Source organism: Glycine max, chromosome 10, assembly GCF_000004515.6.
Source record: "Glycine max cultivar Williams 82 chromosome 10, Glycine_max_v4.0, whole genome shotgun sequence".
NCBI lineage: Eukaryota > Viridiplantae > Streptophyta > Magnoliopsida > Fabales > Fabaceae > Glycine > Glycine max.
Genome location: NC_038246.2, coordinates 32,470,165 through 32,497,593, shown reverse-complemented (window position 1 = coordinate 32,497,593; position 27,429 = coordinate 32,470,165). Strand labels below are relative to the sequence as shown.

At 40.9% G+C, this 27,429-nt stretch overlaps 2 protein-coding genes across 4 annotated transcripts; one reads left to right on the top strand and one right to left on the bottom strand.

Moving 5' to 3' along the window:
- Positions 1–225: 225 nt before the first annotated feature.
- Positions 226–1,959, top strand: LOC121172931 (ubiquitin C-terminal hydrolase 13-like). Of its 3 annotated transcripts, none has more exons than XM_041006106.1 (5): positions 226–350; positions 441–863; positions 1,267–1,485; positions 1,575–1,683; positions 1,766–1,959. In XM_041006106.1, exons 2-5 carry the CDS (start codon positions 534–536, stop codon positions 1,888–1,890), a joined length of 783 nt encoding a protein of 260 aa, XP_040862040.1. In that variant the 5' UTR covers positions 226–350; positions 441–533; the 3' UTR covers positions 1,891–1,959. The 3 variants fall into 3 exon arrangements, with proteins under 3 accessions (XP_040862040.1, XP_040862039.1, XP_040862041.1); XM_041006105.1 differs by having other exon boundaries at positions 245–350; positions 436–863; XM_041006107.1 differs by lacking the exon at positions 1,575–1,683 and having other exon boundaries at positions 245–350; positions 436–863; positions 1,766–1,882.
- A 4,224-nt stretch (positions 1,960–6,183) lies between these two features.
- On the bottom strand, positions 6,184–26,728 carry LOC100788238 (2-carboxy-1,4-naphthoquinone phytyltransferase, chloroplastic). Its single transcript, XM_041006200.1, has 8 exons — positions 26,546–26,728; positions 26,346–26,452; positions 26,170–26,269; positions 26,054–26,092; positions 25,852–25,962; positions 25,653–25,719; positions 25,358–25,572; positions 6,184–6,315 (listed from the first exon to the last, which is right to left on the bottom strand). The coding sequence occupies exons 1-8, from the start codon at positions 26,654–26,656 to the stop codon at positions 6,184–6,186; spliced, it is 882 nt and encodes a 293-aa protein (XP_040862134.1). The 5' UTR covers positions 26,657–26,728.
- Positions 26,729–27,429: the final 701 nt, after the last annotated feature.

The window sequence follows — 27,429 nt, the reverse complement described above, 5'->3', positions numbered from 1 at the left end:
TTTGCGCAATACCGACTCTTTACACTACTAAAAACACTATTTTTTACGACACAATATTTACGTCGGTCGTAAGAAAATTGTCTTTGTTTGTATAACAGTGACAATTTTGTAAATATTGTTAACATTTTAAAAATGGTTTTTGTAAAACCATTTTGGAATGCTTCAAAACAAAGATGGTCTTCGAAAAACCGTCTTAAATGTCTAGTATTTTTAATTAATTTATCTCTTTCTCTTTTATCGGGCAGTGTACTAGGCCCTCTCTCTCTCATCTCGCATTCCTTCTTATCGCTTCAACTTCTTCATTGCGACGTTGCGGGAGATGAGGGAGCTGGCGCCTCAACTTCTAGAAGGTAAATCTCGGAGGAACCCTAGACTTCAAATTGGTAAATCTCTCCTTGCAAAATCTCCTGCCTAATTTCTTTGCTGGAATTTAAGGGCAGGGTTACTTTGACCTCAACATCCCTTACCCCGAACCTTCCCCTGCCAACAAGGCCATTGAGCAAGGTAACCGTACGGGGCTGGCAGTGAAGGCCATGGAGTTAGGCTACATCGGAATCGCTTACAACCGCATGATCAAGGGCATCATGTCCGATCACCACCGTTGCTCCATCTCTCCCCTCATCCTCTCCTCTTTCCTCAACGTCCTTCCCTCTCTCTCCCTCTCCGCCAACCTCCACCACCACCTACTCCATGTCCCACTCTCCACCCCCTTCCGTCAGTACACACGTCTCACCGTCTGCGTCGATAGTGCTTCCCAGGCTCAAGCCCTCAATTTGGGTAACCCTATTTTGAAAACCTATGATTTGGTCATTGTTAAGCCTTTGAATCAGATCGCGTTTGATCTTGCATGTGAGAGAATGGAGGTTTGTTGGTTAAATCTCATCTACACTGTTGATTATTGGAAGTGGCTTTTTTGAACTCTAGTTATTATGTTGAAATAATTGCAGGATGATATTGTCTCTATTGATTTCTCAGTTAAGTTGCCCTTTAGATTGAAGCAACCTGTGGTTAAACTCCTTGCATGTATGTATATACTGTATTATGCACTTGAGTTGAAGAACATAATAATGCTCATGCATTGTTTCTTTTAAGAACCAGGGAGCTACATTTTATATGAATTCTCTAATCCAAACTTTGTACCATATTCCTTATTTTTGAAAGGTCAAGCATTGTTTCTCTTATTGTTATTTTTCCTTCAGAAGTTTTATTTTTTTACTGGATGGTGATGAGGAAGTTTGGATTTGGGTCTTGGATGTCATATTTCAGGCTGTATACCACATGCCAACAACAGAGAATGACATGCCCTCTAGAAGCATCCCTTTGGCTTTGCAAATTTTATTCTACAAGCTCCAGTATAGTGACACCAGTGTTGCAACAAAGGAGTTCACTAAATCTTTTGGATGGGATACATATGATTCTTTCATGCAGCATGATGTTCAAGAACTGAACAGAGTCCTCTATGAAAAACTTGAAGACAAGATGAAGGTAAAGGATTATCTTTGGACTTTTGTACAAAAACATTTTTGTGGAATACCGTCTCAAATTCATGATGATTATGTTCATTTTGTCTTTAGGGAACTGTTGTTGAGGGAACTATACATAAATTATTTGAAGGGAATCATATGAATTATATCGAATGCATCAATGTGGACTATAAAACAACTAGAAAGAAGTCATTTTATGGTACTTTCATGTACAAACTGAAGCTATGTGTTTAATTGTACCTTGCCACTTGATTCTAATTTAGTTTTACATATACTTGCAGACCTTCAGCTTGATGTGAATGGCTGTCCTGATGTTTATGCTTCCTTTGACAAGTATGTTGAAGTTGAACGTCTTGAAGGGGATAACAAATATCATGTGGAACAATATGATTTGCAGGTTTGCTGAAATTGTTTATTTTGGAATCTACTTGTAATAAGTCATTTGTAGAAGTTCTGAAACTTTTAGTTCTTATATTGGGTGTACAAAAATTGTTTAGTTTGCAATTGCCAAGTTATGAATCCTTTAAGTTTCTTATAGTTGTTGTCAATGCAATAATCTACACATTTTTTAATATAGTTTCTTATAGTTTTGATTTCCCTCATATTCTTCAGATTCAACTGAAAAGATTTGAATATGACTTTATGTGGGATACTATGGTCAAGGTTAGCAGCCCAATAGACTGATTGCTCTATATCATATTTTCTTCTCTGAATGGAAAGAAGAAAACAATTTATCTTTGGGAGAGCCATCTTGTCATACCCTAATTTCGTCCAGAGACCATCCGTTGTTGGGATGCGACCCTCATTTGACCACTTCGAGGTATTTGGCACCCATCGTTAGACAATTTTTGAAGTTCTGAGACATGTCGGAAGCCAAAAGAAAAGCATTGTAGCACAATCCGTGAAGTTCCGTGACATGCCGGAAATTAAAAGGAAGTGTTAGTGCGCAATCCGTAAAGTTCCGTAATGTTCCGAAAGGCAAAAAAGGGATGATTACGTAATCCGTAAGGTTCTGCAACATTACGGAAAGAAAACAAGTATCGTTACAAAATTCGTAAGTTTCCGTAACTTTACGGAAAAAGAATCACCAAAAAAGGCAGGGGGTATATTTAGTAAAAATGGGGGTTCAAATATCAACCAGACCCACTTGGGCCTTCCAGGATGTTCCTCCAGAAGGCGGTTGCTTCTGGAGGAAGCAACCTAGCTCGCCTAGGCGAGCTGGGTGGCAAGCTTCTCCCCTATTTTCCTATAAATAGGGGGAGGAGTGAAGGAGAAAAATGTTCAACCCTCCTGGTATATGAGATTCACTTAAAATTAGTGAGAAAAATTGTTTCCGTGAAGAAAATCCAAGCCGAGGCGCTTCCGTAATGTTTCCGTGGGTGATTTCGTGAAGATTTTCAACCGTTCTTCGACGTTCTTCGTTCGTTCTTCGTCGTTCTTCGATCTTCAACCGGTAAGTTCACGAAATCGAACTTTTCAATTCATTCTATGTACCCTTAGTGGTTCTCATTTGTTTCACGTGCTTTTATTTCATTTCATTTACTTTCAGTACCCCTTTTGATGTGCTTTAGTCATTTACTTAAGTCATTTCCTCGCCTAATCAAAAATAAAATAAATTTCCACTGATTATTTGAATTGTAACATCCGTTAATTTCCGTTAAAATGAAATCCGAATGTCGGTCATGCCGTAACCACGTTGGGAACCAAAAAGAGGTAAAATAATAATATAATAATAAAAAATATCTTTTAGTAAAATAAATCAAAATCAATCGGACGTTTTTCTTTGGGATTTCTCTTTCTTAAATCGAATCGACTAATGACCAAAGTGAAACTAAGGCTAAAATCAATTCATAAACCAAACTTTTGTCATCGCCTAAAAAAGCTATTTTCAAAGGTCCAACGCCTTGAAATGGTCTTTTTCGCTTTTATTGGTTAAGTGTAGATTTCTAAAAAGCCTAAAATCAATATGTAACTTTGTTACCTCTTTCAAAAATAAAGAAATCATTAATGATCCAATGCCTTAATGTTTTCTCACTTTTCAAAAGAATCGAAAAATTGTCTAATGGTCCAACGCCTTAAATGACCTTTCATTAAAATAAAAACATATCTTGCAAAAAAAAGGATAAAAAATAACTTAACCAAAACGCTTTGTTCACAAAAGAACTACGTAGGTTTGATTTTCCCATCGCAATTGAGGAATACGTAGGAGCAAAGGGAAACACCCTTGTCGACCACAAAAAGATAAAAATGTAAAAAGGCATAAAAAGACATAAGAACATAAAAAAGGGAAAATAACATAAATTGAAGTCATATTTGCACATTTGATTAAAGGCTACCGTCCCTTGTGACGGACGTGTGGGGTGCTAATACCTTCCCCGTGCGTAAATACAACTCCCGAACCTTTCACTTAGAGTTCGTAGATCACGTCTTTTCCGGTTTTTCTGACGTTTTCCTCAAATAAACGTTGGTGGCGACTCCGCGCGTATTCCTTTCTTGGAACACGCACCCGCGAGTCACGCATCGCCCTTCCGCCGAAGGGTAGGTTGCGAAAGTTGGCGACTCCACTGAGGATTTGTTTTTAGAGAGTTAGGCCATTTAATCTTGTGCAATGTTTTATCATGACTTTCTCCTTTGTTGGTTTCCCTTTATTTTTCTTATGTTCTTGTGTATATAACTCTTTTATGCTTTTAGTGTGTTTTAAAAAGTATGCATGGGGTAAATATTTTCATTTGATGCACACAAACACCAACACTATTTGCACACACGGTGATTTGAAAAAGGGCCCTATACCCGGGTTCGTGGGAACATAAGGAGTGGAGGTGAATCTGTGATCATGCTAGGTCTCCGACTTGCTTGATTACAGTGAACCCTTATCTAGAGTTTTTCCCTTTGATAACATATTGTTGCTAGTAGTCCCTACTGCTGCAATATGTTCTTCGAAGAGGATGATACCTTTAGAGACCATCAAGAAAGATATGACCACCTTGGGGATTATCACTAAAAACCTTTTTAGCTCTCTCCCATATAGGTCCCTTGAGTAGGGGCACGAAGCGGATACGCTGCGTGCCATTTTTTCACACTGCCATGCATAAGTGTCATGTACCCTTTTGCTTATATTTTGTGAATATTGTCATACTATGTACATTCCCATGTTGCGCCTTTCGCATATGCATCACACACGGATTCTGTTTTGATCCCCTCTCTTTGGCAAACCAACGGAGGGTCCGTGCCACCTTCTTAAATACATGCGTCAGACACTTTGCTATCCCAAGACGTTGTATCTAAGAAGGAGACAATTTCCCGGGCTCCCGTATTCATAAATTGCATCTATGTCATATGCATTTCTTCATGCATTCATCAATTTCACCCATGATAGATGTCGGAGTTTTGATTCGCACTAGATTTTGTTTCACTTTAGTAAAACATGGGATCAAGTCAAATGCCTTCACTTAAAAAGAGGTTCTATCAAGTCAAGGTCAAGAGCCTAGGGACCACTAGTCTAAAGGAGTTAGGGCAGTTAATGGGTCAGCTCTAGCGGCAAGCTTTTCGCAAAGCTTATTGTAAAATCTGGGACTTAGCCATGGTAGAAGTCTCCATAGAGGCCATTGCCTCCCTTGCCAGTATTATGATCAGCCGTTGAGGTGCTTCACCTTTGGGGACTTCCAGCTATCACCTATGGTAGAAGAATTTGAAGAGATCCTAGGATGCCTTCTAGGGGGAAGGAAACCATACCTCTTCTCAGGGTTCTATCCCTCATTAGCTAGAATTTCCAAGATAGTCCAAATCTCGGCGCAGGAATTAGACCACAGGAAGCAAGTCGAAAATGGGGTGGTTGGAATACCAAGAAAATATTTGGAGGCAAAAGCAAGAATCTTGGCAGGTAAAGGCGAGTGTGCCCTATTCATAGATATTCTCGCACTGTTGATTTTCGGAGGAGTCCTCTTTCCGAATGTGGATGGGTTGGTGGACCTGGCAGCGATCGACGCTTTTCTCACCTATCATAACCACAAGGAAAGCCCGGTTGTCGCTATGCTAGCCGACCTATATGACACCTTCGACCGAAGATGTGAAAAGAGCAATACAAGGATTGTTTGTTGTACTCCAGCTCTTTATGTATGGTTAGTTTCACACCTTTTTCGCCAAGAGGTGAGGCATGCTTGCCCGTTAGAAAGCCACCGTTCATGCACAGAGAAAGGAGGGGCAAATTGGGACCAACTCTTAGCAAGCAAAAAAGGAGCATCTGTTAACTGGTTCCCTCGATGGAAGGAAGGAAGAACCAGAGTTCTTTTCATGCGGAGGATTTCCAAATGTTCCCTTGATGGGGACGAGGGGTTGCATCAGCTACAATCCTGTTCTTGCTATAAGACAACTTGGCTACCCTATGAGAGGGGCACCACTAGAGGATGAGCTCGCGCCTGTCATTTCACGAGGCTTCAATAAGACCAACGTGGAGACACTTTAGAAGGTCCGCAAGGTATGGGAGGTGTTGCAAAAGAAGGACAAGGAACTCAGGGACAGTAACAATGGGCCCATCGGTGGCTATCGTTAGTGGTTAAAAGCCCACGTGCAAGGTTTGGATTGGCTTCCAAGTTTGAGAACCGCTAAAAGAGAGGAAGTTGAGGCACCAGAGGAAGACGAAGAGGTACATGCCCTTAGGGCGGAACTCGAGCAAGCCCAAACAGTTAAAGAAAGGTTCAAATCAGCAACTCTGAAAATCCGAAAGGAGAATACCAAATTGAGAGATGTAAATGTGGCTACCACCAAAGCCTTGGAACGAGAAACCAAGAGGGCTTGTAGGGAAGAACACGGCCGGAACAAATTCCGAGGGGATCTGTGGGGAAGCAACAACGAGCTTAAACTCCGAAGAAAGGAAAGGGACCAATCACGAGTAGACAGTTTGATCTTGAAAGATGAGTTGAAGGCTTGCTCGAGGTCCAAGAGAAGTTTGTCTCAGCGGTTATGCGAGACAGAGACCAACATGTTAGCTATCATCACCAAGTACCAAGAAGAACTAAATCTAGCCACGGCCCATGAACATAGAGTGGCGGACGAGTATGCCCAAGTGTACACGGAAAAGGAGGCTAGAGGAAGGGTGATCGACTCGCTACATCAAGAGGCAATGATGTGGATGGACCGATTCTCTCTTACCTTGAACGGGAGTCAAGAGCTTCCCCGATTGCTAGCTAAGGCCAAGGCAATGGCGGACACCTACTCCGCCCCCGAGGAGATCCACAGACTTCTCGGCTATTGTCAGCATATGATAGATCTAATGGCCCATATAATTAGAAACCGCTAGGGAACTTGTATTGTCACTCAGATCTTGACTAGTTATAAAATTTTTGAATAAAATGAGTTTATCCCATGTTTTTACTCCAAAAGTCAGTGCGAATCAAATCACTCCTGCATTATATCCCTAGCATGCATTCATAATTTTTACCTACTCCTCACGTTTGGTTTTTCTAGGAAAAACACCATAACTAAACGCACCCAAAGGCATCCCTATCGCACCAGATCCAAATCTAGAACGATGGGTGATCAAGAGGAGACACAGGAACAGATAAAAGCCAACATGTTGGCTCTGAAAGAACAAATGGCTTCCATGATGGAGGCCATGTTAGGAATGAGGCAACTCATGGAGAAAAACGTGGCCACCGCTGCCGCCGTTAGTTTGGCTGCCGAAGCAGACCCAACTCTCCTAACTACCGTGCACCATCCTCCCCCAAATACTATAGGACGAGGAAGGAGCACACTGGGGCACAACAGCAACCCCCATTTGGGATACAACCGGGTGGCTTACCCTTATGGATTGCCGCCTAATTACACGCCGCCAGTCATGCAAGACGATGCGGGTCATATCTCTTCCCCCATCCTTGAAGGGGAGCCTCCTCGACAGCCCGACGAGGTCCACGAAGATCATCAAGAGTATGCCCAAAGGGATGTCGAGTTCTACCCCTCGATCCCCGTCGAGGGGCCGGCACCCAACACTTTGCCTCAGCCTAACCTCACAGCACAACCAATAATCTTGTCCACAGAAGGACCACCCCCGGCGACCGAGGAAAGAAGGAAACTCGATCTCCTCGAGGAGAGATTGAGAGCTGTTGAAGGCTTCGGTGACTATCCGTTCGCAGACATGACGAATCTTTGCTTGGTACCGGATGTTGTTATCCCCCCAAAATTCAAGGTGCCGGACTTCGACAAGTATAAATGGACGACTTGTCCCAAGAACCATCTCAAGATGTATTGTCGCAAGATGGGCGTGCACTCTAGGGATGAGAAGCTATTAATACACTTTTTCCAAGATAGCTTGGCCGGAGCCGTGGTTGTTTGGTACACTAATCTGGAAGCTTCCCGCATCCGTACTTGGAAGGACCTGATTACTGCTTTCCTAAGGCAATATTAGTATAATTCCAATATGGCTCCCGATCGCACTCAGCTATAGAATATGTTCAAGAAGGAAGGTGAGAGCTTTAAAGAATACGCACGGCGGTGGAGAGACCTGGCAGCACAAGTTGCCCCTCCCATGGTCGAATGGGAGATGATCACCATGATGGTAGACACCTTGCTAGTGTTTTACTATGAGAAGTTGGTAGGTTACATGTCGTCCAGCTTCGCGGACCTAGTATTCGCCGGGGAAAGAATCGAAGTAGGGTTGAAAAGAGGGAAGTTCAATTACGTTTCCTCCACAAGTGCCAATGCTAAAAGAATCAAAGCAACTGGGGCAAAAAGGAAGGAGGGAGATGCCCACGCCGTCACTTCGGCGCCCACATGGGTCAAGCCCCCGCAGACCTCTCATGGAACACATCAATATGCGCAACATCATCCGAGCTTTTCAGCTCGTGCTGGGCACTCCTCCAATTCAGCACCCGTGCAGCCTAAGGCACCCATCCAGAGGGAGGCCCCCCAAGTTCCGGCTCCAACCACGACTCACCCGGCCGACAATTCCAACGCAATGCCTACTTTTCCCCAAAGCCAATTCCAAAATTCACCCCACTCCCAATGACGTACGAAGACCTCTTGTCGTCCCTTATCGCCAACCAAATGGCCGTAATAACTCCCGGGAAGATCTACCAACCCCCTTTCCCAAAGTGGTATGATCCTAACGCAACTTGCACGTACCATGGGAATACCCCGGGGCATTCCATCGAAAAATGCTTGGCCCTTAAATACAAGGTCCAACATTTGATAAATGCTGGATGGCTGACATTTCAAGAGGATCGGCCCAACGTGAAAACCAACCCGCTCGCCAATCATGGAGGGGGAGCGGTTAATGCCATTGAGTCAGATAGGCTGCGCAGGTCTAAACCTTTAAAGGACGTGACAACCCCTAGGAGGTTTATCTTTGAGGCCCTACAAAAGGGAGGTGTGATTCCCCACGGTGGGCATAAAGAGGATTCTTGTTTGTTGCATCCCGGCGAGCTACATAACATGGAAACATGTTTGGCAATAGAGGAATTGTTGCAGCGAATGATAGATCAAGGCCGACTGGAAGTCGATGATAAGGGGAGGGAAGAGCAGCATATATGTATGCAGTCCGCGGATGAGAGAAGTTTTGGAAGGCCTAAACCTTTGGTGATATATTTCACCAAGGACACAGCTCCACAAAAGCCCCAATACCCCCCGACAACTAAACTTGTTCCTTTCCCATACCAAAACAGCCACGCAGTCCCGTGGAGGTATACACCTCCGAGTGAAAGGGAAGAAGAAGCCATCAACGTCAGCTCATTGTCGGCCAAGGTAACCAATATCACGGGGCTGAGCGGTGTGACCCGCAGCGGTCGCGTGTTTGCACCTTCCGTCCTGCCAACACAACCTGCAAACAGTAAGGGAAAGGCCAAGATGGTGGAGGAACAAAATGACAAGACGACCCTCACTCCGAACGAGGATATTCCGGTAAAGGGTCTTCCGGAGAAAAGGAATGGCTGCAGCAAGAAGGAAGTGTCGCTAGAGGAAGCAAGCGAGTTTCTCCGCATTATTCAGCAGAGCGAGTTCAAGGTCATTGAACAGCTCAACAAAACCCCGGCCAGGGTCTCTCTTTTTGGAATTACTCATGAGCTCTGAGCCTCATCGGGCTTTACTAGTAAAGGTCTTGAATGAAGCTCATATGGCTCAAGATATCTCTGTAGAGGGCTTTGGAGGACTCGTCAATAATATCACCGCCAACAATTATCTCGCCTTCGCCGAAGAAGAAATCCCTGCCGAGGGGAGAGGGCATAACAACGCTTTACATGTATCAGTCAAGTGCATGGACCACGTCGTAGCCAAGGTGCTTATTGATAACGATTCCAGTTTAAACGTAATTCCCAAAAGCACTTTGGAGAAATTACCGTTTAATGCTTCCCATCTAAAGCCAAGTTCCATGGTAGTCCGTGCCTTCGATGGCACCCGCTGAGAGGTTAGGGGAGAGATCGACCTCCCTATACAGATAGGCCCCCATACCTGTCAGGTTACCTTTCAAATAATGGACATTAACCCCGCTTACAGTTGCCTGTTGGGGCATCCATGGATCCATTCGGTGGGAGTCGTTCCCTCTACACTCCACCAAAAATTGAAGTTCGTAGTGAAAGGGCATTTGGTTATTGTATCGGGCGAGGAAGACATCTTGGTGAGTTTCCCGTCCTCTATGCCATATGTGGAAGCCGCGGAGGAGTCATTAGAAACGGCCTTCCAGTCTTTTGAGGTGGTTAGCATTGCCTCTGTAGATTCCTTCTCTGGGCAACCTTGCCTGTCTGATGCGACAGTAATGATGGCCCGAGTGATGTTGGGGAATGGTTACGAGCCCGAAATGGGTTTAGGCAAGGACAACGGTGGCATAACCAGCCTGATAAGCGCTAAAGGAAACCGTGGGAAGTTTGGGTTAGGCTATAAACCCACACAAGCGAACATAAAGAAAGGCATTACAAGAAGGAAGAGCGGAGGTCAAGGCTCGCGATTGGGACAAGAAGTCAAAGGAGGCCCGCCCTGCCACATCAGTGGGAGCTTTATAAGCACGGGTCTAGGACACGAAGGCCAAGTCGTTGCAATATGTGAAGATGATTCGCCAAGTTGGTCGGAGTTGGTACGACCATGCCCTCCTGGTTTCCGACTAGGAAATTGGCGAGTGGAGGAACGCCCGGACATTTACGCAACAAGCATAATGTAACCCTTTGTGGCTTTTAAACTCTACAGTTGGGCCTAGGCTTTAGAGTTTTCTTTTGTTAAGGCTTTATGTCTTTTGTTCCTAGAATTATAAAATAAAAGATCTTTCTTCATCTGTTCCTACGTCTCTACCCATTCTCATCCATTTGCATGTTTATTTCTTTACTTTTAACGCCACATCCGACGACGAGTCCCTCGAAGGTACTAATACCTGGGACCCGACCATTGATTTCGAGCAAGAAACAAATCAAACGGAGGATAAAGAGGACGAGGATGTGGGACTTCCACCAGAGTTGGAAAGGATAGTCGCCCATGAGGACTAAGAAATGGGGCCTCATTAAGAAGAGATAGAACTAGTGAACTTAGGAATCGACAGTGGGAAAAAGGAAGTAAAGATAGGCACGGGTATGACCACATCCATTCGTAAAGAATTAACAGCCCTGCTAAGAGACTACCAAGACATCTTTGCTTGGTCGTACCAAGATATGCCCGGTTTGAGTTCTGATATTGTACAACACCGATTACCCCTAAATCCCGAGTGTTCCCCGGTAAAACAAAAACTGAGGAGGATGAAACCCGAGACATCCTTGAAAATAAAAGAAGAGGTGAAGAAACAATTTGATGTTGGTTTTTTGGCTGTCGCTCGGTACCCAGAATGGGTTGCCAACATTGTACCAGTCCCTAAGAAGGATGGGAAGGTGCGAATGTGTGTGGATTATCGGGATTTGAATCGAGCCAGTCCCAAAGACAATTTTCCTTTGCCGCACATCGATATCCTCGTGGATAATACGACCAATTTCGCTTTGTTTTCCTTTATGGACAGATTCTCCGGTTACAATCAGATAAAAATGGCGTCAGAAGATATGGAAAAGACTACCTTTGTCACCCTATGGGGGACGTTCTGCTACAAGGTGATGTCCTTTGGACTCAAGAATGTTGGGGCAACTTATCAATGGGCTATGGTGGCTTTGTTCCACGATATGATGCACCAAGAGATCGAGGTCTACGTGGAAGACATAATTGCCAAATCTAAGACCGAGGAGGGACACCTTGTCAACCTGCGGAAGTTGTTCGAAAGGCTCAGGAAGTATCAATTGAGGTTGAACCCCGCTAAGTGCACTTTTGGGGTCAAATCAGGGAAGTTGCTAGGTTTCATCGTAAGCCAGAAAGGGATAGAGGTGGACCCTGAAAAGGTGAAAGCCATCCTTGAGATGCCGGAACCCCATACCGAGAGGCAAGTCCGAGGTTTCCTAGGACGTTTGAATTATATTGCCAGGTTTATATCACAGCTCACCGCTATTTGTGAGCCATTGTTCAAACTCTTACGCAAAAACCAAACCATCCGCTGGAACGAGGATTGTCAAGAGTCATTTGGAAGGATCAAATAGTGTCTCATGAACCCTCCTGTGCTTATGCCACCGGTACCCGGAAGGCCTCTCATTTTGTATATGACGATTTTGGACGAGTCGATGGGATGTATGCTGGGGCAACATGACGAGTCCGTGAAGAAAGAGCACGCTGTCTACTACTTGAGTAAAAAGTTCACGGCCTGTGAAATGAATTACTCCCTGCTCGAAAGAACGTGTTGTGCTTTAGTCTGGGCATCCCATCGTCTAAGACAATACATGCTGAGCCATACCACCTGGTTGATATCCAAAATGGACCCGGTTAAGTACATCTTTGAAAAGCCAGCTCTCACAGGACGGATCACCCGATGGCAGGTCTTGTTATCCAAGTTTGATATAGTTTACGTCACCCAAAAGGCGATAAAAGAGAGCGCATTAGCGGATTATTTGGCTCAGCAGCCTCTTAACAACTATCAGCCCATGCATCCCGAATTCCCGGATGAGGACATCATGGCCTTGTTTGAGGAAAAACTAGATGAGGACCAGGACAAATGGACTGTATGGTTTGATGTAGCGTCAAACGTTTTAGGCCATGGCATTGGAGCAGTATTGGTCTCTCCAGACAATCAATGTATACCTTTCACAGCCAGGCTGGGGTTTGACTGCACCAATAATATGGCTGAGTATGAAGCGTGTGCCCTGGCCGTCCAGGCGGCAATTGACTCTAATGTCAAACTGCTCAAAGTGTACGGGGACTCAGCACTGGTGATTCACCAGCTGAGAGGGGAATGGGAAAATAGAGACCCCAAGCTGATACCCTACAAAGCCTATATCAAGGAGTTGGCTGATTCCTTTGATGAGATCTCCTTCCATCACGTTCCCCGGGAGGAAAATCAAATGGCGGATGCGCTTGCTACTTTGGCGTCCATGTTCTAGCTAACACCGCACGGGGATCTACCATACATTGAGTTTTGGTGTCGTGGCAAACCCGCACATTGTTGTCAGGTGGAAGAGGAACGGGACGGTAAGCCTTGGTATTCCGATATCAAGCGATATGTTGAAAGCAAAGAGTACCCACTGGAGGCTTCCGACAATGATAAGAGGACGTTGAGGAGATTAGCGGCCGGTTTCTTCATGAGTGGGAGCATACTATATAAAAGAAACCATGACTTGACTCTCCTGCGATCCGTGGATGCCAAAGAGGTGAACCACATGATCGAGGAAGTCCACGCGGGCTCATTTGGAACACACGCCAATGGCCATGCTATGGCCAGAAAGATCCTGAGAGCAGGTTATTACTGTCTCACCATGGAAAGTGATTGCTGCATCCATGTAAGGAAATGCCATAAATGTCAAGCGTTCGCGGACAATGTCAATGCTCCGCCACATCCTCTGAATATCATGTCCGCCCCTTGGCCTTTTTCCATGTGGGGGATATACATCATAGGGGCCATCGAACACAAGGCTTCGAACGGTCATCGCTTCATTCTCGTGGCAATAGATTATTTCACCAAATGGGTCGAAGCGGCTTCCTACACCAATGTCACGAGGAGTGTAGTTGTCAGATTCATCAAGAGGGAGCAGATTTGTCGGTATGGACTCCCTAGGAAGATCATTACCGACAATGGTACCAATCTGAATAACAAGATGATGCAGGAAATGTGCGCGGATTTCAAAATCTAGCATCACAATTCCACACCCTACCGACCAAAGATGAACGGAGCCGTGGAAGCAGCCAACAAGAATATTAAGAAAATTATTCAGAAGATGACATTATCATACAAAGATTGGCATGTGATGCTGCCTTTTGCCTTGCATGGATACCGAACTTCGGTACGAACTTCTACTGGGGCAACACCGTATTCCTTGATTTATGGAACGGAAGCGGTACTCCCATTTGAAGTAGAGATCCCTTCTCAGAGGATACTAGCAGAATCAGGTTTAGAAGAATCGGAGTGGGCTCAAACACGCTACGACCAACTCAACCTTATCGAATGTAAGCGCTTGATAGCCATGAGCCATGGGCGCCTGTATCAACAAAGAATGAAGAATGCATTCGACAAGAAGGTGCGCTTGCGTAAGTTCCATGATAGGAACCTTGTGCTGAAAAAATGTCCCACGTTGTTAAAGATAATCGAGGGAAGTGGGCCCCGAACTACGAAGGACCTTTCGTTGTGAAAATGGCTTTTTCCGGAGGGGCCCTGGTGCTTACCAACATGGATGGCGAGGAGCTGCCTTTACCTGTGAACTCCGATGTTGTCAAGCGATATTATGCTTAGAATCTGGGGCAATTGAGGATATCACTGCATGTTCTTTTATTTTTTGTGTATTCTTCTTGGTTTCCACCAGGGATTCCCGTCTACTGTATATTTCTCATCACAGTCTTTTAAAAGAAGAGAACATGAGTTTGAGGTTTCAGTCCTCACTTCGTGCTTTAAAACCATGTGCAGTTTATGGTAACCTGAGCCTTTTTCGCTCAGTCCACGGGATGCCCCAAAGCGCTTAATTAAAACTGAACCTAAACCAGCTTTCACTAAAAATTTGTTGCGTTTGAAAACATTCATGCATACGCATACACATGCATATTTTGTTATAACCGGGGCAGAATCAACTGGCCGTGGTCAAATGCCAGGATGAAGTTGGAGGCCGAAACCCATCAAGGTAAAACGGTAACGTGGCCACGGTTTACCACGCGATGTTGTTTCCTACTTTCAGGTACTTAGGGACGGATGCAAGTAGAGGCTAGGGTCACGACCGATGGGTCGTCGTCCCTTGCCTAGCTCTGGACAAATGGAAAGCGCCGCTGCAAGGCAGCCTAAGAGCGCCAACTGTGCAAATACAACTAGAGAGGGAGGCTATCACGCAACTACTATGCATACTGGGGCAAGATTTCACCCATGCCGCTGCAAAGAGACAAGTGCGGATCGTGCGCACCAACATGACCACTCTTACACAGATATGTATGACATTGTTACTTAGCAACATTCTGCCCAGCGACCGTAATGCCGATCTCCCCCTGCGGAAGTATCAGTTGGGGTCGCGCCCATAAGGCACCTAGTGGACTTGGAGAAGTCCAACAGGGCCCTGGGGTTTCCAGTTTTGGTTACGGGCCTCTATCAGTCCTACAGGGTGCCCGTACTCCCCGGTAAGGTCATGCCATCGCGACATAGGTAAGTATGCATATGGTTCAAACTGATTTCTGATGTCATCTATTGTTTGCAGGGATCGCGCCCGCAGGACACCAAGTGGAACCAAAGAAGTCCCACAGGGTCCTGGGGTTTCCAGCTCTGATTACGGGCCTCTGTCAGTTCTACGGAGTGCCCGTCACCCCCAACAAGGTCATTAAGTCCCCTATTAACCGGGCTTTCATCAAGAAGTATTGTGCCCCCAGGCAGGCAGAGGACGAGACACCACAACAGCCTGGGGATGGCCAGCAACAGGCAACAAATGCACCGCCGCCACCTCCAGAGCCCCTCAGCTCATCCACAAAAAGGTTAGAGTATTGCCTACGACACATAGCCGACAAATAGGTGACCAAGTCCAAGGCCAAAGGTAAGCAAAGTACTAGGTCCGTGACCGACAAGTCGCCATGCGTCCAGCTCAAGACGTTAAAGAAGCGCTACTAGGAGGCAACCTAGTACCTTTTGAATCTATGCTTGTTATTTGATCACTTTTTGTAGTAGGACACGCCTAGTTGCTCATGATCCTAGGAATTTAAATAAAACAAGCGCAAACAAGGAATGTAGTCATACCTCACAATATATATATATATATATATATATGCTTAGGTAGAAAGATACCTTGGATATGCATGTATGTAACAAAAAAATACTCCACAAAACTTATATATGTATGTTTAGGTAGCAAGATACCTTGGATATGCATGTATATAGCAAAAATACCTCACAAAAATATACACATGTTTAGGTAACAAAATACCTCATGAAAAGAAAAAAACAAAAACAAACAAGGAAAAGAAATAAACACATGATAAAAAGGAAAAGAGAAAAAAGAAAAATAAGTTGTCTAGCTGAAAAACCAACATGCTTTTGAAAAGAGATGACTTCCAGCTTTTCTTTGAAAAAAAATTCACTGATCATAACCAGCTTTTGAAAAATGTGTATACACCTGAAGGGTGAATGCTGTGAAAATTTTCCTGAACACCCAAAAATAGACACAGATGAATGCACAAATTGATAAAAGAACATATTTTGGAAACACTAGGTTGACTTAAATAGAGCAAATGAATCATGAGCCCTAGCATCACATGACCATAAAAGTTTGACACTTGAGTGTCCGCATAGGTGCATGCATGACTAGTTTTGCATAAAATTTCCAAATCATCATTTTTTGCATTTGTGTCATGGAAATAATATGGGGCATCCCTTTTATCCTTGAACCAAACCAAACCCTGACATATATCATGTCCAGCCGTGCTACAAGCCTTGAGCCAAAATCCCAATTTACCATAAACCTTGACCCAGGGTGAGAATGTCAATCCTTGCCCTCAGGAGAAAACAAAAAAAGAAAGGAAATTCCCAATCAAAAGAGCGAGAGAAAATCAAAAGAGAAAATTCCTAATTGAAGAGTGGGAGAAAACAAAAAAAGGAAAGAAAATTCCCGATCAAAGATCAGAAGAAAACAGAAGAAATATACAGAAAGGTCTTTAGACCATACGACATCTTAACAAATACAGAGTTATCATCAAGTAAGCATAAAAAGAAAGGAAACCACGACCTGAAGTGGTCCTCTCCCTTTGATTGCCAACCAAAAATCCTGTGCGTCGGTGACTTGTTCGCCTCACACTAAACCAAAACAGAAAAGGAAAAGGCCAAAAACATTCAAAGCCAAAATTCCCACAAAAAAACACCATTCCCAAGAAAAAGTCCTACTGATCCATGATCACGCATGTAATCTTTGATTTGATAGGAAATGATTTGCAAGATCAAGTCATGACATATCTATGGTTCGGAATTAGGATGAAACACTTACCTGTGTGAGATTAATACACTTTGAGTGATTTTCTTCTATTTTTGTTGAACCCAGTGTTTCCTCTAAATGGTCATTTAGAAATGAAATGCTGACATCCAAAATCTCATTTATGGTTATGAGAAGATTTTGATCAGTATACTCTCCTTCCCCGGTAGACACATTGTTTTTCATCCAAAAAATATGTTGCTCTGATCAGTTGGAAGTTTTGTCTCTTTACTAAAGCATGTTCGCATTTTAGTGAAGAAAACACCGAGACTATTTTTAGTCTCACAAGTTATCCAGAACTACGTAGGTATGAGTTCCTCATTGAGGATACATAGGAGCAAGAGCCTCGTTTTTGTCGGCCGCCCCACAATCTCTGCCATACTAACCTTGGAGTCATGTGACAAGCGAAAACACCTAAGCGGTTATCCGTATAAACCTTTTGCTATCTATAAGACTCAAAGCATGATAGCACGCAGAGACTAAAGTTGTCTTTTGCGCCTTTTGTTATCCAGAGGCGGCGGGCCCGATGACGTGCGGGAACCATTTGGTCCCGCACTTACTTTTGCTATCTATAAGACTCAAAGCATGATAGCACGCTGAGACTAATGTCGTCTTCTGCGCCTTTTGTCATCCAGAGGCGGTGGGCCCAATGACATGCCAGAACCATTTGGTCCCACACCTTTTTGCTATCTATAAGACTCAAAGCATGATAGCACACAGAGACTAACGTCGTCTTCTGCGCCTTTTGTCATCCAGAGGAGGTGGGCCCGATGACATGCGGGAACCATTTGGTCCCGCACTTTTAAAAAATACTTTTGTTATCTGTAAGACTCAAAGCATGATAGCACGTAGAGACTAACTTCGTCTTCTGCTCCATTTGTCATCCAGAGGTGGCGGGCCTGATGACATGCGGTTATCCGCACGCTCGATGGGTGGTAAACACGCAGAGACAGATTCTGCGCCCTTTATCATTCAGGAGCAGCGAGTCGAGTGGTAGACGCGCATAGACGAATTATGCGCCCTTTGCCATTCAGATTTCGCAAATTGGGTGATAAACGCGCATAGACGAATTCTGCGCCCTTTATCATTCAGGAACAACAAGTTGGGTGGTAAACGCGTAGAGACAGATTCTGTGCCCTTTATCATTCAGGAGCAGCAAGTCGAGTGGTAGACGCGCATAGACGAATTATGCGCCCTTTGCCATTCAGATTTCGCAAATTGGGTGATAAATGCGCATAGACGAATTCTGCGCCCTTTATCATTCAGGAACAACAAGTTAAGTGGTAAACGCGCAGAGACAAATTCTGTGCCCTTTATCATTCAGGAGTAGCGAGTCGAGTGGTAAACGCACATAGACGAATTCTGCGCCCTTTGCCATTCAGATTTCGCAAATTGGGTGATAAATGCGCATAGAAGAATTCTGTGCCCTTTATCATTCAGGAACAACAAGTTGGGTGGTAAACGTGCAGAGACAGATTCTGCGCCCTTTGCCATTCAAATTTCGCAAATTGGGTGATAAACGCGCATAGACGAATTCTGCGCCCTTTATCATTCAGGAAGAGCAAGTTGGGTGGTAAACGCGCAGAGACAGATTCTGCGCCCTTTGTCATTCAGATTTCGCAAGTCGAGTGATAAACGCGCAGAGACAGATTTTGTGTCCTTTGTCATTCGGGGACAAATTATGGTCATTCCGTGCACCTTTTCGCCATCCAGAGGCGATCGTGTCCGGTGGCACGCAGAGACAATTTATGGTCATTCTGTGTCTCGCCGCCCAGGCTCGATCGTGTCCAACAAAACGCAGAGACAAATTATGGTCATTCTGCGTCTTGTATCAACCAAGAGGAACAAATTCGACAGTATCAGGATGATGTGTCGGTACTGATCGTTTTCAAATTTTTGCAGGTTCTGCTGGCAGGGAGGTTCACTGGCCGAATGGTGTTTCGCTCGAACGAAATTAGTGTCTTATCTTTACTTCCCTTTTATCTCCAATAAAAGAAAAGTTAAGAGGGGCAACTGTCATACTCTAATTTCGTCCGGAGACCATCCGTTGTTGGGATGTGACCCTCGTTTGACCACTTCGAGGTATTTGGCACCCATCGTTAGGCAATTTGTGAAGTTCCGAGACATGCCGGAAGCCAAAAGAAAAGCATTGTAGCACAATCCGTGAAGTTCTGTGACATGTCGGAAATTAAAAGGAAGTGTTAGTGCGCAATCCGTAAAGTTCCGTAACGTTCCGGAAGGCAAAAAAGGGGTGATTACGTAATCCGTAAGGTTTCGCAACATTACGAAAAGAAAACAAGTATCGTTACAAAATTCGTAAGTTTCCGTAACTTTACAGAAAAAGAATCACCAAAAAAGGCACGGGTGTATTTAGTAAAAATGGGGGTTCAAATAGCAACTAGGCCCAGTTGGGCCTTCCAGGATGTTCCTCCAGAAGGCAGTTGCTCCTCCCCTATTTTCCTATAAATAGGGGGAGGAATGAAGGAGAAAAATGTTCAACCCTCCTGTTATCTGAGATTCACTTAAAATTAGTGAGAAAAATTGTTTCCGTGAAGAAAATCCAAGCCGAGGCGCTTCCGTAACGTTTTCGTGGGTGATTTCATGAAAATTTTCAACCGTTCTTCGACATTCTTCGTCTTTCTTCAGTCTTCAACCGGTAAATTCCCGAAATCGAACTTTTCAATTCATTCTATGTACCCTTAGTGGTTTTCATTTGTTTCACGTGCTTTTATTTTCATTTCATTTACTTTCCGTACCCCCTTTTGACGTGCTTGAGTCATTTACTTAAGTCATTTTCTCGCCTAATCAAAAATAAAATAAATTTCTACTGATCATTTGAATTGTAACATCCGTTAATTTCCGTTAAAATGAAATCCGATCGTTCGGTCATGCCGTAACCACGTTGGAAACCAAAAAGAGGTAAAATAATAATATAATAATAAAAAATATCTTTTAGTAAAGTAAATCAAAAAAATCAATCGGACGTTTTTCTTTGGGATTTCTCTTTCTTAAATCGAATCGACTAATAACCAAAGTGAAACTAAGGCTAAAATCAATTCATAAACCAAACTTTTGTCATTGCCTAAAAAGGCCATTTTCAAAGGTCCAACGCCTTGAAATGGTTTTTTCCGCTTTTATTGGTTAAGTGTAGATTTCTAAAAAGCCTAAAATCAATATGTAACTTTGTTACCTCTTTCAAAAATAAAGAAATCATTAATGGTCCAATGCCTTAATGTTTTCTCACTTTTCAAAAGAATCGAAAGATTGTCTAATGGTCCAACGCCTTAAATGACCTTTCATTCAATAAAAACATATCTTGCAAAAAAAGGATAAAAAATAACTTAACCAAAACGCTTTGTTCACAAAAGAACTACGTAGGTCTGATTTTCTCATCGCAATTGAGGAATTCGTAGGAGTAAAGGGAAACACCCTTGTCGACCATAAAAAGATAAAAATGTAAAAAGGCATAAAAAGACATAAGAACATAAAAAGGGGAAAATAACATAAATTGAAGTCATATTTGCACATTTGATTAAAGGCTGTCGTCCCTTGTGACGGACGTGTGGGGTGCTAATACCTTCCCCGTGCGTAAATACAACTCCCGAACCTTTCACTTAGAGTTCGTAGATCACGTCTTTTCCGATTTTTTCGACGTTTTTCTCAAATAAACGTTGGTGGCGACTCCGCGCGTATTCCTTTCTTGGAACATGCACCCGCGAGTCACGTGTCGCCCTTCTGCCGAAGGGTAGGTTACGACACATCTCATTGGCCTTCTGCATTTTCCAAATCAAGTGGGGATTGTATTTTTGAATAATCTTGGTATAGTAAACTGTAGAAGCAAAGCTTCATGGTGAATCAAAGGTGATTCAAAGGTGTTTTGATGATAACAAAAGATGATGACAAAGGTGATGACAAAAAGCTCAAAGATCAATCAAAGAACAACTCAAGTGAATCAAGAACAATTCAAGAGTTCAAGATAAGAATCAAGAAGAATTCAAGACTCAAGAAGAAAGTTTAGAGTCAAGAATCAAGATTCAAGGTTCAAGATCTCAAGAATCAAGATCAAGATTCAAGACTCAAGATTCAAGAATCAAGAGAAGGCTTAATCAAGATAAGTATGAAAAGTTTTTCTCAAAAATTAAGTAGCACATGATTTTTCTCAAAACATGTTTACCAAAGAGTTTTTACTCTCTGGTAATCGATTACCAGATTGTTGTAATTGATTACCAGTAGCAAAATTGTTTTGAAAAAGTTTTCAAATTGAATTTACAACATTCCAATTAATTTCAAAAAGTTGTAATCGATTACAATGTTTTGGTAATCGATTACCAGTGCCTTTGAACGTTGAAATTCAAATTCAAATGTGAAGAGTTACATCCTTTCACATAAAAGCTTTGTGTAATTGATTACAGTTATTTGGTAATCGATTACCAGTGATTGTTTCTGAATAAATCAAAAGATGTAACTCTTCAAAAGGTTTTTGACTTTTTCAAACTGGTTTTAAGTTTTTTTTAAGAGTTATAACTCTTCTAAATGGTCTTCTTGACCAGACATGAAGAGTCTATAAAAGCAAGGCTTTGTTTTGCAATTTCAATTAATTCTTTCAATCTTGAATACTTTTCCAATCAATCTCTTACAATCCTTTACAAGCCTTGAATCTCTTTGAACTTCTTCTTCTTCTTTGTACCAAAAGCTTTCTGAAGTTTTCTGGTTTTCCAAACCTTGAAAATTTGTGCTATTCATCTTTTCATTCTCTTCTCCCTTTGCCAAAAAGAATTCGCCAAGGACTAACCGCCTGAATTCTTTTTGTGTCTCTCTTCTCCCTTGTCAAAGAATTCAAAATGACACAGTCTGAGAATTCTTTTGATTCTTCCCTTTCCCTAATACAAAATTGTTCAAAGGACTAACCGCCTGAGAATTCTTTTGTATCCCCATTCACAAAGTATCAAAGATTTAACCGCCTGAGATCTTTGTCTTAACACATTGGAGGGTACATCCTTTGTGGTACAAGTAGAGGGTATATCTACTTGGGTTTGACTGAGAACAAGAGAGGGTACATCTCTTGTGGATCAGTTCTAGTGGAGGGTACATCCACTAGGGTTTCAAAGAGAACAAGGGAGGGTACATCCCTTGTGGATCTTTGCTTGTAAAAGGATTTTTACAAGGTTGAAAGAAATCTCAAGGACCGCAGGTTGCTTGGGGACTGGATGTAGGCACGGGTTGTTGCCGAACTAGTATAAAAACTCTTGTGTGTTTGTTTCCTTCTTCCCTACTCTTTTACTTTCCGCCGTGCATTTAATTTTCGCTTTTACTTTCTGTTAAGTTTCTCTTCTACTCCTCATTGTCTTAACAATTTAGTAATAATTAATTCAACTCCCCTTCTTAATTATTCTGAGACGACTCGATCCAACATAAACTTGGACTGTTAATGTTAAAGTTACCCTTTAAAAGTATTAATCAATAAAATTCATTGAAATTATAATTTTTCTTTCTCAGTGTTGATGATGTCTATTAGTGTGCAATTATTTCTTTTTATGTGAATGCATATTTTTGTCTGCAATGTTCATTATTTGACAAATTTAAATTTTTTCCACAGCGTTTTGGTTCACAATGGTGGTGTGCATAGTGGACATTATTATGCTTTTATCAGGTCGACTCTATCTGAGCAGTGGTATGTTTACTCTGCTTTTAGGTCTGATTTTTTAAGGGTGATCTATAGATGAAAGTTAAAACCTCAATAAATGAAAGTCAATAAAAGTTTTTTACTACAGATAAAATTATAAAATATTTGTGATAAAAATGACATAGATAAGGAACATATTTCCTAAATGGTAACTTTGAACTAAACTTCAACTGAAAAATCATATTCACAATTGGTAGTTTGTAAACGATCCCATTATTAGTTGCATGAGAGTATGTTGTGTCTTGTATTTTAAATGAGGCAGTTGTAGTGGTAAACAATTGAAATGCTGAATCTGTTTTTTTGACACTTGTCATTAGATTGATAATCTACATTGCTAATAATGTTTATCAATGAACTTGGATATAACATGCAACTTTTTGAGAGTCCTTTCACATTATTTTTGTTATTTTGTATTGCATTTCTTACTACTTTACTGAGCACTTCACTGCATGCTTTGATTGAATATTAGGTATAAATTTGATGATGAGAGGGTGACTAAAGAAAACTATTGTACAAATGCTGCTGACTGGAAAAAAAATTCAAAATACGATAGAAATCAACAAGTATAATTTTATCTAAATATTATTGTTCATTAAATAATTTTATCTAAATTTTATTTAAAATTCTTTAAATAATATTTAGTATAATTTTTTCAAAGAATTTTAAATAATTGAGTATCTAAATATTATTGTTCATTAAAAAATGGGCAACAAATGGGGCCATTAAATCAAAGAGTTTGAAGTTACCCCAACCACAATATACTACAGCTGTGACCCATGTAAGGTACATTTTGTCTACAATTTTCCTTAACATAAAGAATAGTGACAAAATTATGACGTCATTTTAAAATTTGATTGTATATCGATAAATTTATTAGTTTAAGTGGCATTAAATTTGATTTTTTTAAGTTTTTAGGTTTGAATTCTCTGGAAGCTAGGAACAAATTAAAATAATTGAGAAAAAATAACTCAGGCCTATTAAAGATGAGTGTCATATTCTTTAATGAATATTAATTGTGGAAAGTTGGTGAATATTAGATACCAATATTATACTAAGTACCAATATTATTTTGGCTCACTCTCACTACTGGAAAAGGAAGTTTCAACATCAGTGGAAATCGACATTTAACATCGGTGGTCAACCAATGTTGAATAGAATGTTGTTGAAAGTTAAAAGTTTCAACATCGGTCCTCCAACCACTGTTGTAGAAAGTCAACATTTTCTACATCAGGCCTAACGTACCAACAGATGTAGAAGGTCTACCTTCTACATCGGTGCTATAATAGAAAACGATGTAAAATAGCGTTTTTTCACATCGTTGGTCAGTTAAGAAACGATGTAGAAGTTAAACGTTCTACATCAGTGTTATCATAAGAAACGATGTAAAATAACGCTTTTCGACATCGGTGTTTAGTTAAGAAACGATGTAGAAGGTAAACCTTCTACATCAGTGTTATCATAAGAAACGATGTAAAATAGCACTTTTCGACATCGGTATTCAGTTAAGAAACGATGTTGAATATTTAATAACCTACAATTAAAAATTGATTAATTAATGATCATTTTTTATATTTTCAATATTAATAACCTTCTACAGACGTGGTTAATTAATAATATAAAAAAGATTATTATCTTATTAATTTTCAAAATTTTGTCCAACCAAAAAAAGGTTGTGTTAATAGAAACAAATTAAAAATAAATTAATAATTATGTAATTAAGAAAAAATTAGTAAAGGAACAAAAAAATGGAGACGTGTTCATTTATGTTCTTTTACACAAGAATAAAGACCTGTACATTTATGTAATTAAGAATGAAGTAGTAATAGGAAACTTTGAAATAAGATTGCGCAATTGGCTTCTATTATAGTAGTGTAAAGCAAAATATGCTAATTGCCAAATTGTGCTAAGAACTATGCTAAACACGTATAATGGGTAAAACCAAAGTACCTGCAGGGAACAAAAAAAAGGACAATCATTAAACACGTATCTAAAATGCATTAAAATCTTATAAAAGAGATTCATACTGCATATGTAATATTAGTTGATTTGGATAGGTTGGCTTTAAAAAATCAAATAAAGATTATTTAATTGAAATAGTTTTTATGATATCAAACTTATAAGAGATCCAAGTTTATTTGATTTTAATTAGTTATAAATTTTTATTTGATTTTCAATTTAGGTAGGATTTTGACAGTACCTTACTTGAATACTACGATGGTATTCCATATTTAATTTTTCTAAAGGCTTGCATCTCTCTTCCCAATTATATTTCAATGTTGCATATTATCTCTCACACACACATTTATGTTTACTAATGTTATTTATTTTTTTCATTTGTTGGAAAAAAGTTTTCGTAATAAAATAATTATTGACATAATTGAGTTTACATTTACATGTTTCAAAATATCACGATGGAAGATACCAGCTGATATGCGGAGGAGCGCTGGGAAGAAGTGTTTATGCTATATAGAGTGCTACATTATCCTTCCGAACAAATGAGTACTTCTGGTACATTTCTTGAAAATCACATTTCCTTTTATATGATTTTACTTGCGAAAACACATTATTTTGTATAGTAATGATTTAGAATTAAACAATATTATTATTATTGTATGCGGTTGTCTATTAATTAATAAATCCAAATGAGGTTGTCTATTAATTAATAATGGGTCTATGAACACACAATAATTCACACTAAAACGTTATTAAACTTAGCTTTTTGTTGCACATACCTCATTCCTAGAGTTTTCATCACGGAGGAAGTCAAAGACTCGTTTAGGAGGAACAGGAAGCCAAAAAGAAGTGGCAGCACTAAGAACAATGCCAGGGGGTCTTCCAGGGTCATCCACACTCTTTCGAGCCAGCACTAGTCCTAAAGCCAGTGCAACTCCAAACAATGCATGAAGCCTCACACAGAAGTACTTAGCCATGAAAATCTTATTTTTGTTATGTGAGAATACAACTTAGGTTTAATAGCAAACTATAAGAAATACACCAACAGACAAGTCTATAAGAAAAATTCACTTGCCTTGTAATTGTCTTCGACAAATCTAACTACTAGGTTTCCCATCGGCAAGGTCAATGCACAAAGGAACTAGCACAATCATATTCATAACCAAAAGAATAAATCATGAGCACATGGTCCAAAATAACAGCTACACCTTTAAAGAAGGGAAAAAAATAAAGAATGAGATGCAAAAAATTGGTTGAGTTTAGAAGTACATACTATACAAGTGAGAGGAAGTGCCTTGATTAGACCAAAAGCAACCAAAAGAGCATAGAGCATAAAGATTGCCCCTTTCACTACCTCTGCACCTTTTTTAGTGCCAAGTCTAACCTGAAAGAGAAATGGAAAATAAGTAACATAGGTAGATTCACAGCATTAACATGGATTAGAAAAAAGTTCAATTTAAAGAAAGTGCAGGTACCAAAGGTGACATTTTCCCAACCTCCCTGTCTCCTTCCACCTGTGTTGTGAATAAAAACATGTCACCTAATCAAACTTCCTAAAAATTGGAAATTAAAATTCAAAAAATGAATATACCTGATGGAAATGACTGCAAAACAAGATAAGAGATGTTGTGAAGCCAACAAGAATTGATGCTGAAAGAACCGTTCCACTTAAGGGGAAATGGTTCATCACACTATCCAAATCATTCCATATCAAAACCATGAAAAATCAAATATTATAAGACATTCTAATTAGGTAGCTGAGGTAACCTTGAACTGCCATGTAATAAATAAAAAGCACAAGTGGCAAAAGGCCCAAATGCTGCAAAGCTCAAGGGCTCTCCCAGCCCCTGGTAGCTTAACCGAAATGGTGGACACTGCAACAACAATTGGCCAAGCACAGAAAATTGCAAGTTAATGACTCCTGAATAACTTTCCAACATGATTATGATGTCAGCAAAAACTTGTACCTGATATATATAGCCACAAATAATTGCACAAACAAGAAACAATATTGAACGTATGTTTCTTTCCACAACAATATTGACTGAGATCCATTCAGAGAAAGATGAACAACGCATAGCAAAGCTTGTTCTTGTGAACTGATCCAAAGATGAATTCAATAACAATAACAAAAGCCAAAGTCAACAATAATAACAATTTAAAACATGTCAGGCACAAATATATTAAACTACAACATCATAAATTAGAAAAGTTTGCATTCAATACAAACAAAATGACAGATCTCAGCATTGCAAAAAATAAAAACTTAAAAAACATCTAAGCAAACTTGCCAATGACACGATCAAAGAGGTTCACAAGCTCATTCAGATGATCCTCAAACACCTCTATTTCATACGGCTGATTATCACCCTCTAGCAAATCTGTCACCTTCGAAATTACAGATTTGATTTTCTCCCTTTCTTGTAAACAAAGCTTTGAACTGATATTCTTATTATTCAATGCATTCCTCATCTTGTAAACATAGTCATCCAAAGCATTCATTGTATTAGCCTTCTTCATGAACTTCCTATCATCAACCTGATAATTCTCAGCTTCATGAATCATTCTTATAATCTCCTCAGCTGAAAGCCTTTTTTGGTCATTGGTTATGGTAATCTCATTCCTATAACCAGTGGTTGTTTCTTCCACAGAAACAGATAGAAGGTCGTTTACATCTATAGTAAAGCTACATCCTAGACTGCAGAAATACTATAAATTCCATGAGGCAGGGGCAGGGGGCCTACATTAGTGAATGAAGTTTATCAATAAATAACCTGCAGAAATTGTCCTAATATGCATGAACAAATAGGAGAAGTTGAGCAAGCTATGTAACATGCAAAGTTAAAAAATA

What these genes read in the sequence shown, in the direction of transcription:
- LOC121172931 (XM_041006105.1), top strand. Translation starts at nt 320, where the DNA reads ATGAGGGAGCTGGCGCCTCAACTTCTAGAAG. An exon ending in GGCGCCTCAACTTCTAGAAG is followed by an intron (nt 351 to 435) that starts GTAAATCTCGGA and finishes CTGGAATTTAAG; the next exon opens with GGCAGGGTTACTTTGACCTC. An exon ending in TAGAAAGAAGTCATTTTATG is followed by an intron (nt 1,684 to 1,765) that starts GTACTTTCATGT and finishes ATATACTTGCAG; the next exon opens with ACCTTCAGCTTGATGTGAAT.
- LOC100788238 (XM_041006200.1), bottom strand. Translation starts at nt 26,656, where the DNA reads ATGCGTTGTTCATCTTTCTCTGAATGGATCTCAGTCAATATTGTTGTG. An exon ending in TTTGTGGCTATATATATCAG is followed by an intron (nt 26,453 to 26,545) that starts GTACAAGTTTTT and finishes TTGTTGTTGCAG; the next exon opens with TGTCCACCATTTCGGTTAAG. An exon ending in TGTCGAAGACAATTACAAGG is followed by an intron (nt 25,573 to 25,652) that starts CAAGTGAATTTT and finishes TATTCTCACATA; the next exon opens with ACAAAAATAAGATTTTCATG.